We start from the raw sequence: 12696 nt of genomic DNA on the forward strand, positions 1-12696 counted from the left end.
GATGGGTGTTCTGGGATGTGGGAGTTGTGGCAGCTGGTACAGCCTGCCAGGTTCTTTGCTGGTAGATAATGGAGATGGGACTAAGACACAACATCCTCCATCAGCTCTGAGATGAGATTTTGGAAAGAAGGTGTGGCTTCAGATTTTCTGGCCTCATGGAAATGTTTCGCCTCCTTCTGACTTCACAGAAAGCCAAATGCATTAGAGCTGTCAGAAACGTGATATTCAGGAATAAAAAAAGCACAAGTCACTCTGATCAGAGGAGTGAGAGCCCTCCAGGAAAAAGCCCTGCAACTGAGAAACTTGAAAAATAACAATGAGATGACATTTGATATTAAATCTTGGTTTTGGAAGATCAGTTTAATCTCTCATTCTCTAGACTAATAAACACAGAGGGTTTTTTCTTTAAAAAATCCTAAGAGGTATTCTAAACATGAGCATTTTCCTCCTATTTTCAGTCCAGACACTGAATTTTTGCAAATGCATGAGCACATGATTAAAAATAAAAAAGCAGAATGCACTATTCACTCATGTACATCCATTCTCCAATTAGGAGACATGAAAAAGTAAATAAATGAAATTGTTACGTTTCTTACATTAGTCATGATTTTAGCTTTCATTTATAGCATGCATAAGGTAGATTGGAGAGTCTGTATTTTTGAAATAGTTCTTTACGGAGAGTTGTTATCTGATTCTTATTATCTTGGATATCATATTCAGCAATACAAAAATAGTGCCATTCCAAGAGAGGAATGTAATGAAACTTTTTATTAAAGCTATATTAAACATGGGCTACTGTCATAGGTGGATTTGGATTCTGACTTTTTGTACATTTTCCTTTTTCTAATAAGGTTCAGGCAAAACTCAAATGTTTCTTAGCTGCCAGATAACCTAGAACATTAATTCTGGCCTCAAATATTCCAAGGAAATAACTTCTTTGGTTTAAAAGATGAAAAAGCCACAAGCAAACCAAATGTTACATGAACCTGGCAGACAAAATTGCACAGAACTGTTAAAGAAGTTACAGAAACAGCAACTTGGGAAATTATCCCCAAAAGATATCAGCACTTCTAACACCCCGCAGGCCTTCCTTGATTAGAGCCCACCTTGAAAAAGATGCAGAAGTGCATGTACAATCCTTGAAATAGTATGGAACAGCTTGTGGATACGGAGAGGTAGTAGAAGTCTCATCCCTGGAAACATTCAGGGTCAGGTGGGATGGGGCCCTGAGCAATCTACTTAAAGATGTCCTTGTATATTGCAGGGGGGTTGGACTAGATGACCCCTAAATGTCCCTTCTAACCCAAAGCATTCTACAGTTCTACACATAGGAGAGCACCAATGGGATGATGCTGTGATGAGCTTGCAGGTGGAGAGGCTGGAGCAGAGGTAAATGAACTGGGCAGGCTGGCAATTAAGGCAACAAACCAAACACAAGCCAGGGAATGGTAGAGAGAGGGAGGCAGGGCTCTGGAGGCAAGCCCACTGAGGGAAACAGGGACAGGAAGTGATAAGCAGAACAGTGGGTGATGGTTATATTTCACAAAGGGGAAAAAATGATTTTATTACAGCAATTTTTAAGGCACTGGTTTGCACTTCACCTGCAGTTACCTATAGGCACTCCAGGGTAACAACTGGGTACATGTTCTGGGCTTCTATCCTTCCTTTCCTATGACTCCCACAGGTTTTGGACCCTGCTACTACAGATTTTCAGGCTTAAAAATTCTGATACCAAAGTTGGAAGCCTGTAGCCATTAGAATAATGGGAGATCCCTAGAGAGAGCAAACAGAGCTATGTAGGGAATTTATTAGCAGCAGGAATAGAAGCTTGTATCAGCACTTTGCTGGTGGATAAATCAGTGGGTTTGCTAATGATGTTTCAGTTCTCTTGATTGAATTGGATTTGTAAGAGAGAAATGCAGCTGCAGACTGAATTGCTTTATATGACAAGAGAATAATGAATATCCAATCCTGAACACCCAGGGTTTCTGTATATATGGGATAATTTAGCTTCCGTTCTCATTGTTATTATTTTACATGCAAATGAAATTATCAGCGTCTTTATACAATCACTTCTTGGACCACATGTAATCTAGTTTTTGCCTGTTTGTGTGCAAAAGAAGTTTCTTCCCCTCACTTTAGCCACGGCTTTACACTAAACCCAAGTCCTGATGGAGCCTTTGGGACTTCTGCTATACCACAGATATGACCTGTTCAAGAGGTCAACGAAAGTGAACAGAAAATACTGGAACTGCCTGTGGTTCTGAGAGTGGTGTTATTTATTTGGAGATAGGGCTCATTGCCTCATGCTATTATCTGGATATTACATGTGCTGGGGTTTGCATATTTGATGTTTACTTAACATGCATATCAGATTTCTCTAACAGTAGTGTTTTGGATCTGGCTAAGTGCCCTCATCAGCCTCATGCTAGGTTGCTCTCTGGGGTTTCAGCCAGTAAATTTCTATGTGTCTTAACCTCACCATAGGCTACTGCCCCCCCTCCAAAGGATCACTCTGAGCTGAAGCAATGCCCACTGGAAAAGTAGAAAACAGGATGCCAGCTGGCTAAGAGGGCTGAAAAGAGATAAAAAGAGTTAAAATCAGGCTTAAACTGAGAAACTGGCTTAGCAATATCTTCATCTGCTGGGTGGGAATAGATCATGACTACTTTGGTTGGTTTTTCACGTTTGACTTCCTAAATTACAGTTACACCCTGCCATTGGAGAGATGGGAGTTGACAGAGATGTACTTGTTGAGACACACTATAAATTAAACAGATGGATTGTGAAGTCCAGTAATTGTTTCTCCCACTAGACTTAAAATTCTGGTGCTCAACAAGATCATGGTGGTTTCATTGCACTGAAACTGTAGAAGGGCTTTGGTCAGTAGTTAAGAAAAGTGGGGATATTTACCCCTGGGTAATTGACTGGTCTACCCAGAGTAGGAGAGATGAACTGGCAGTGATACCCTTCCCATCATTTTCACAGCAAAAAGGAAGTTTTGTGGTTTAATGAGGAAAAGAGGAGAGAGTGATCTTCCTTCAGACACTGACAGGTCAGGGATAATGCTCTGGGAAGTGTCTCAGCACTTTCTGCTCTCAACATTTAAGGTGCCAGAGGCACGGACCTTTCTCTGGTCATCTAGATTAGTGATGCTTATTTGCTCTGCTAGTTCCCAAGTGTCTGAACAACAATTCATGCCCTGCATGTAGGAGGTGAACAGGAGTGTAGGAGATGACAATGCAGAAACAGCCTGCAGAAGTGCATGCATTGGGGTGGTGGGATACAAGCTAGGTTTGTGAAGAGGGAGGAAGAAGAGACGTAAAATGACTGAAGTAGGAGAAACCCTGGAAGCTGCTCATCTGGATCTTTAGAGATCTGAAGTATGACGGACATTGCCAGAAAAACACACCACAGTGCATATTCATTTAATTCCAGATAGCTTCATGGGGATGGCAGCAGTGGGAGAGGCAGTGTAGGAGGTTTTCTTACATTTGGTATGCATTCAAATGCGATTTCAAATCCTACAAAGTGGGGCTGCTAAGCCCTTCAGCATTTTTAAAGGTTGCTTGGCTAAGAAGTATATATAAAAAAAACACCTCAATTTTTTATTTCTGGAAACCAAGAAATGAAAATAATATTGGAAAATCAACAAACTCAACTTTTTTTTTTTTGACACTTTTTCTTCATAATCATCATTATAATTTTGGGCATCATACTAAATGTTTTATTCCAGTAGGATGTGGGTATCTTATTGGAGCAAAGTGAACAATTCTGTCAGGTTGATGGGGACTATCACACTGCAGCCTGTGCCTGGAATGACAGTTTCCACAACATAACACAAGCCACTAGTGCAGTTAATTATTATCAATGTATTTAATGCATAAAGAAGCTACAGCTGTAGCCAAGCCATAGAAACAAATTACATTTTGCTAGACCTGAATAATGCAAGTAAGACTGCTAGGCTAAAAGAGCTATTGAAGAGAAGAGACTACAGTAAGGCAGCTGTTTTCTTCTGATTTCAAACAAGATGTAACTGCTGTTGACAGGGAAAGTGTAAGTCTTCTTTCTTGAGCAGGTCTGTGTGGTAAAACACACTTGCAAAGAATCATAAATCATAGAATGGTCTGGGTTGGAAGGGACCTCCAAAGGTCATCTAGTCCAACCCCCTCTGCAGTAAGCAGGGGCATCCTCAACTAGATCAGGGCAAATAACTAATACCTTTACATTTTTTCTTTAGAAGCACTTTTGCATTCTGGAGATATGTTTATGGTCTCACACTGGAGCTGCAGATGACCTGAAGAGAGGGATCTGCTCAACAGAATAAGCCAAAGAGGGAGCACTGAGCACTTATTTTGTCAATAATTTTCTTTATTTTCTCTTCTGGTAGAGGAGAGCAGTTCTGGAGTAAGGACTTTCTGTATTACAATGTATCTGTTCTTCCTGGTGTGCCCCTGAAATGAATTCATCATCTGGCATATATGTTATCACAGCCCTTTGTGATGGCACCCAGTTATGTCACTTACACCACACTCAACATCAAAGCTTTCAGAGCCAGAGCAAGCCTCGGAAGGGGCAGTATAGTTTGCATGGTCTGACTTCAGTGACCAGCAAAAAAGGGTAATGTAACAAAGACCACAGGGCTGCTATACAATGAGAAAAACAGCCACCATGAGTGATGCTCAGATGCAGGGCCCCTCAGAGAAGGTTCTAAGAAAGGACTTCATGTGTACCCCTGTCACACCCATGGTGGTGACACCAAAACTGCTGAGACAGAGCTCTGTGGCAGACCATACAAATGAAAATGTCATATTACTCTCAGGAAGACTAGGTAAAACACATGCTTTCTTGTCTCTAGTGCAGGGTGATCTGGCATCACTGGCAATCCTAAATTCATAAACAGATATATAAAAAAATGTTTAAAAGTCATGAATATGACTATCTTTTGAGATGTAATAATTACATAATTTTTTAAAAATAAATTTTGGTTTATAGTCCATTTCAGATTTATATTCTGCAGTCATGTAAGGATTATTTTGTTTGGAGCAGATCATCAAACTTTTGTGTTTCAAGTGCATTGCAGCATAAATGGCAACCTCATCACTTGGCATGAAAGGAGAATAGTGGGATGGGAGCCCTTGGTTAGTACTCAACCACTTCATGGAATACGCTACAGAACAGAAGTGTGATCTTTGATGAATTATTTCATAAGTAAAAACATACTCCAAGCATTTACTTCTGTCACAACAGTAACTCCTTTCCTTCTGTCCAGGGAGAAGTTATTACAGCACCATAATTAATTAAAAAAACCCCACCAAGACACATAATCTGTATCTGCATTCAGATTTTTGGAGCTGTCTGACAAAGGACAGCTTAAACTCATGGCAGTCTTGATATTTTATTATCCTTTGCAAGTGAGAAGAGGGCCATGCAGTCTTGATTAGAAGTTTAATTAGCAGAAGTGGGGGTGGCTTCTCTATGTGTTTCATAATATAGAAAGATGGCTAACATGCCTGGTGAAAGAAAGGCAAAGGGATTGTTTTTATAACAAAGCAGGAAAATACCTTGAAGGCTGTGAGCACTATGAAAATGTGTGCATACATTCTCTTCTAGTGGTGGCAACATTGCCTTATGGATGCTTATGCCTGTGAAGTTTGCCTCATCTGATTGCACAAGTTCTTCCCTTAATTCTTTTCATGACAAATAAACCAGGTTACAATACACAGCTTTGCAGCTGGGCTCTCCTAACTTGACTCCTTTTGATTTACAGCAAGTGATCACACAATTAAGAGCTGCTGGCAGACCTTGATGGAAGTAAACTTTGATGGAGTTGAGCCATGTGGGGTGATTTCCATACCTAAGAAAAAGGATGCATGGGATAGCTGAAAGCTGAACCTCAGGACTGATGTTTCAATCTCAGTCTTCAGTATAAGCACATGGAAAGATTCTAAAAATCACTACAAACAGATCAGAAGTTTAGTTCGCTTCCTATGCCATCACCCAATAGCAGGTGTCTAGAAGGTAGTGTTTTATTACCCCTTCCCAGCTTCCACTAAGGTGCTTAATTTTTAAGACTTTTGCCTCACACCTTTATCAAACCCTGTTTTTAGTGAACTGTTGCTTTTATTTAAAACAAAGCCTAAAAATTGAGGAGGAGCATTTTGAACTCTATTTGGAAAAAATCCCTACTAGTTCTTTCCACTCTTCTCATCCCTTCCTCATCACAAAGGTATTTCCTTGTGATGGCTATGAACAACAGTCATGGGAATAGCAGTTTTGTGCGCTTTGACTTTTTGAAAGGCTTTGTAGGTAACAGATCTTGGTGTAGTTTTGGAAAACAAGCAGTGGTATTGGCATCATTAGGCTGAAAAGTATTTTGTTTTCAAAACCAACATATATGCTCACTCACTCGTTTGCTTGCTTTCTTAGAAGAAAATGATTCATGATTAAATGGGAATAAAAATATTCAGTGAATGTGTAATTAATAGAATCCATGCACAAAGAATCTTGATTACATACTCAGAGCTCAAAAGGAGCAAGTCTTTCTCCACTTTTGGTCAAGCAAGACTTCTGCACTGCTCCCGCCCTGCCAAAATTAATATTTGAAGCTGATGCATGTGTGCTCACCTGCTTCACGGAATGGACTGAGTCCAATCAATTCTTCCACTACAATAGCCAGATCTCCAAGAGAATACCTGTACAGTAATGTCATGGTCTATTACCTACCCACACAGAGCTTCACTGAATGTGTCTCTGCATACCTCCTAGCAAGTCCAGGTATGTAAGAACATCTGTGAAAGGATGTGAGGCCTAGAAATTCATAGTCCAGCTATAACTATCCTTTAGGAGCAGCTGACACTCCCTCACAGGCTGTTACTTTTACTTAGGAGAAAGCCTGTATTTCTACCCTTCAGACTATCCAGGCAGGATCACAGAGGACAACAGAGCAGGTTGAACAGGATAGGTTGATGAATTAGCACAGAAACGTGAAGACAGAATTTTGTCACAGCATGAATATATTCTTTATCAAATAGTATATTCTCCAGTAACTTACACTTTTAAGAAACCAGAAGGAAACTAGGGTTCTGGATGTTTCCTTTTGACAGGTTGTATTTCACCTTTTGGGCAATAGTTCTGTCCCTTCTGTAGTGCTTTCAGCCAAAATATTCAGACCAGCATGCCAAAAATCATACTTAAAAATCCAAATTTAAGCAGCTGAATCGAAGTATCTTTTCTCAATTTCTATTCAAAGAACTGGACTTCCAACTAATGCCACAACAGATGAAGATGCCTCTATTTTAAATATATTTCATGCAACATATGAGAACCTTCTGCAAAGAGAAAAAGATGTAAATGAACAAATCCACAGGGATTATATAAGTTTATCCTTCACAAGGGCTGTTGCAGAAATTTAGGTTGCTTTTTATTAAAGTTTCTTCTAAGCAGGAGATGTTTGCAGCTTAGGCATTGTACCAGAGTACCATTAGAAGGATGAATACTTACCAGTAAGGCTGATTAAAAGTTGTGCCCATCAAAACTGTTTAAACTCTTCTCCATTTTCCTGTACTTAGAGGCATACTAAACTGTCAACTGCTTTATGGGGAAGTAACTCTAAAAAGATGAGTGTTCCTGACAATGTCACCAATGCACAGGAGTAAGCAGTTCTTCTTTCAGTAGAAAACACAGAGGTCATTGCTTCATTTTTATGTTAAACTTAGACTGTGCCAGACCTGAAAAGACTTTTGAATTTCTTTTAAGAGGAGTTTCAGTACAAAAGACCTATTATAATTTTTCTCCAGTTTTCAAAGTGTCTTTAATCAATGACAAACTTTTCTGAAGATGAGGCAAATGAAGAAACGAGTTTCTGAAATTAAGATGTGTTTTGTATGACAGTTTGTTCTTGTGACTTCAGGGTGTAATTCTTTCTACTGAAACCGGGAAAAGCTCATGAGAAACAGCACCACCAGCAAGTGAAGGGGACCACAGGGCAGGGCTGTACAAGCAATTGGCATACCTGAAAGTGAAGATGTGATGCCCTGGACAAGGAAGAATAAAGTCTGTAGCATCACAGTTGTGTTTTAGTCAGGAGGCTGGTGTAACACTGTGGGGGTAGGCAGGAAGAGTACATGGTCCCATGACTGAGGATTGCAGCAGACTATGTATGTGCAAGAAAGGTGAATGTTGCAGACATGAGCATTTTTGAGTTGCAGTTGTGTTGCTTCCATGATCATATTTACATGATGTGGTAAGTAAAATGACATGAGAGATGGAGTAAAAGAACTGCAACACACAATCTCTGAGTTGCACAGAACTATCAGCAAAACAGGACATCCAACCAACTACTGGCATCAGACCATCCTTTGAAATTCAGGAGCAGAATAGAGATCATTTAGCAGCAGTTTGCGGTACTTTATTCCTCCTAGTACAGAGTCCTAGGGAACATTTCATCCAGTTCCAACCTCATGAAGCACATTAAACCTTCTCAGAAACATTTAAAAGAACCAAAGGCAAGGAAATTTCTCATGTGTTTTATCTGAAGTAGGAAAGGAATTTTATGTTTGTCTCGTATGAGGTCTCTACAAATACTTTCAGAGTCCAGAATTTCTGCTTCTGCCAGCAGAACCAGTTGGATGCAGAAAGAACTTCAGCAAGAACTGGAAATTTTGTTGAAAATTAAGAACAGCCCAGTCCTATCCACCCATCCTTCCTTTCTTCTGTACTGAGTTGCACAGGGGGGACACTGTCACCACACTGGAAACACTTCAAATAGGAATACAGAAATCTAAGCATGTTAATCTGGGACAGAGTTTTATTCAAGCAGATGCAACAGCCCACCCACTCAATTGGTACCATACCATGTGTATGTGGTATTGACTGGCACTCCTGTGAAGCTCCTGCCAACACTCTTTGTGCTTCTCAATACGTTGAAGTTGTTCTTGCTTTATATTCAATCTTCTGTAAACAACACAGCAACTATAACAAAGCTTTAGCATCTTAAGATCTGATGTGCTGAAGTATGCTTAAAAAAATAACAAATTACAAGGTGTTATGAAGAGAATTTATTTGGTCAACAAAAGGAAACTCAAACAAAACACTGAATTTTTGACAAAAACTGCCAAAAACAAGAATGAAGACAAATATAGGACTGTTCATAAGCCTTTTCCCTCTCCTGTTTTACACAAGTTTTTCACACTAATCACAATAGCCAACAGGGGCTTTGTATTTCAGTGCTCAATCTAACTCCAACTTGTAACACCTAAAATGAAGAACGTGGAACTGAAATGCAAATGCTGCTTTCAAAAAACACATAGTTACTACTAATAAACCCAAATATATTCCAAACTGCACTGCAGACTTGCTTTGGTGCAGCTGGCTGTGGCAGAGGACATAATTGCTGGTGTGCATTACAACCACTCATGCTACAGAGATACACCAAACAGTGGGCATGAACTGAAGGCAGGACTTTAGTTGTGACCCTCCTCTATTGCCAGAAAGGGACATGACTGTTTTTCCTGATTAAAAGTGTAAGGTTCCTTTGACCTGGCATGGAAATGCTGCTTAATACAAACCACAGCCCTTCAGCAGCCATGCTTCACTGTTCAGGGCATCATTTCCTAAGTCACCAGTATTGCGGGGCTAATTTTACCTCTCTTACACAAACTGCTGATCAGGTGGAGTGTGGCACACAAGCTGTTTGTGGCTGGAGCATGAGTAACCAACCAAAAATTGAGTGACACAAGTGGAGCCTGTGCAGATGGGTGAGTACACACAGAGGCACATCTAACTTGCCTACGCTAAGTGTCATGCATGTACTATGTAGGTGGGCATTGGAAAGCTGCACCTAAAATAAACTTAACTCTCAGGGCTCAGTGGCTTCCACGCCTCCATATACAGCATACAGATGGACCTTTAGTCTACTGAGCTGTCTTCTTTAAAGCTTCAAACCAACTAGATGCATTCTCCTGGAGTGGCAAAAATCACTGCAGGCCCTGGCCCCAAGAGTGTCTTGTCCTCTTAAGTTTCTCTTCTGCTAAACAGATCTCTAACAGACAGGACCACATCAGGCTTCCCCCCACTCTCCTCAACCCCTTTACATTTTTCTATATAATGCTGCTTTAAAGTCGAATTCCTGCCAGAGAAGTATCAGTCTGGAAGAAAAATGTCCTGCTTTATTATAAATCTTTGAAAAAGAATCCAAATGTCTGGGCTACAGTAATTTGATATGTTGTATCTTGGCCAGTGGGCTCCTGGTTCTCCAAAAAAAAAAAAAAATCTAAGATTAGCAGACATAACACTTCACGTCATGCTGTGTTAAACAGGATCCAAATGCTACTACATTAAATAAGACTAAAAAATGGGATCACTGAGTTTCCTAAATGAGAAGAGCAGACAATTCCTATAGTCCTTTCTGCATTGCTTTAAGTGTTCCCAGTTCACTAAGCATAGACATGTTATGTGTCTTGCAAGCATGGTCGAGACAGGTGAGTATCAAACAAGTGAAACTCGGACTTTAGACAAGTCTAAATAGTCTCTCCTATTACTACTTGACAACTGTATGCAGGTAGAATGGACCATGACCACTGCTGACAGACAGTGTAAAAGGAACACAGGAACATGTTACCCTTACAGGTCTCTGCCCCAAAGTTCAATCAAACCCAAAATCTGCAGTGTATTCTTTCAGCAGCACAACATGACTGAGGCACCCATCCTTACAGTTCTGCGCAAGGTCAGAGCACAGTTCAGGTACTCACAGCTTAAGGGGAATAATGGGCCAGTATTTGGGCTGTTTTTTGTCACAGTTTCTGTCAAAGATAAGCTGCATGGCAGCTTCCATTGCCTGGATTTTTGCAGCTTCAGCACCATACAGTCTTTTCATTTCAGCCATTCGCCTCTCCCCAGGTCTTTCTGAAGGTGGCTGCACAGAACGCTCTGTCCTTTTGTGAAGGTCTTGATCAGCCTCCACGTACTGGAGCTCAGCTTCTAGCTGCTGCTGTCTCCCTGGACAAGTAAAACCACAAGAGACGTAAATTATTTTAACTTTCAAAATATCACATATTTAAATTTGTTCTGGGTCTGGAGGGCTGTGAGTCACACATTGTAAGGTGCTATCAGCTTCTGAAACTTACAAAAATGAAGTGCACGTTACTTGTCCTGCTATGCTCATTATGCACAATGACAAATCCCTACTAGACAATCATGATAAAGTAAGGCTGGGAGAAGTGGGGAGACAGAAAGAAGATCCTGAAATTGAATCCTGAAACTGTAGGAAACATCTATATTAGTAACAACATGTCAAACTTGGCATTGCTTCATTTCTCCCCAATAAACACATGCCCTGGAAAGAAAAAACAAATAGAAACACAACCACCCTTCCCAATAGGAGACTTGTTTCCAAAGTAATGACCTAGCAGCTGAGATAAGGAAACAATGCACAGGATAATGCAACTTAGCTGAACCACAGCCAAGAGAAAATGTAATCAGTCACTACTCTGTGAAAATGAACAAATCAGTCTGTCACATGTCTGCCCCTGTAAGCAGCATGCTTAGATAAACTATCCAACCTCATCCATTTCTCAAGACTTGCAACTTCAAAACTGGCAGCCTCACTGCTATGGCTTTGGAGACAAATCAAAACAGCACCCAACACAAATCCTCACATGACACTTTAAAAACTGGATTTAAAACAGTTCAGAGAGGTGAAACATTTAGACCAATCTGCCATCAAAAAATCCTCTTTAGTAAGTCCATTTGGGAAACAAGAACTTGATTTTGCATGTTCAAATTTACCTCCACTTCCTCCATGCTGCTCTGATGGAACAAACAATGCTCTGTGCAGTTAAAACAGCAGAGTGCTACACAAGACTCCTCTGTTACAGGAAGATTTCTACATGAAAAGTCACCTGGAAGTTGAACTCCTTTACCTACCTATAACAAATGATGGTTTTCAAAACTGCATCACAGAAACAGTTCACTAATAATGACAGCATTTTTTTCTTCCCTCCCACCCCCTCCCCTTTTTTTTTAAACACCAAAAGGGACAGAATATCCACAGGTCAGGATGCATTAGCTGCATACAGGATATGCTTCTCAGCATTTGGTGCCACATACCTCTTCCCTCCTTCCCCTAAGAGATTTAGCTTCCACAAAAGATAGGACATCTGCAAACCCTAACCCAAAGTTACATATTCTGACATATCTGTGTCAAACATCTGCTGTTTATTTTTGCACTGGAAAGTACTGTACAGAGCAGCCAATCAACTGCCTGTTGGCCTTCCTAAATGAATTATCCCATGTACCTCATTCACAGAAAACAGATATTTTAAACAGTATCATCAGAAACTTCAGTATTGGCATCTCTTTGTCTGAGAGGGATACAGAAAGCTTTTGCCCTGTCATTTCAAACACCAACCACAGTTCTTTGTTGGTAGTGAAGGGTAGGAGGGCTTGAGGGGTCATTAGCGATTTATTCCAGTGAGTGCTTTCACTTTCTGCAATTTGTGCTGCACTGCCAGATTTCACAAGGAAGCATACATCAGGAGTCCATATGTGTTTTTGGAAGAGTCAGATTTATTTGGTGTCAGGCCACTTTAACCAGAAGGTCTGAATTAAAAGAACTAGCATTGCCTACAGAGGGCCCAGCACTATGAGGACAAGCTATATAGTACCCAGGCTGAGACTACACAGGTCACTTGCATG

The 12696-nt window shown here is 40.4% G+C and overlaps 1 protein-coding gene across 1 annotated transcript in view; it reads right to left on the reverse strand.

The window, feature by feature from the left end:
- Positions 1-2478: 2478 nt before the first annotated feature.
- Positions 2479-12696, reverse strand: part of GEMIN8 (gem nuclear organelle associated protein 8) — a 35234-nt gene continuing 25016 nt past the window's right edge. Inside the window, exons 3-4 of the mRNA XM_054384889.1 lie at positions 10752-10998; positions 2479-2575 (exon numbers count right to left, since the gene is read on the reverse strand). Of these exons, the coding sequence (XP_054240864.1) occupies positions 2479-2575; positions 10752-10998 (344 nt within the window). The remainder of the gene's footprint in view (positions 2576-10751; positions 10999-12696) is intronic.

This window comes from Indicator indicator, chromosome 1 (genome assembly GCF_027791375.1).
Source record: "Indicator indicator isolate 239-I01 chromosome 1, UM_Iind_1.1, whole genome shotgun sequence".
In the NCBI taxonomy this organism is placed as follows: domain Eukaryota; kingdom Metazoa; phylum Chordata; class Aves; order Piciformes; family Indicatoridae; genus Indicator; species Indicator indicator.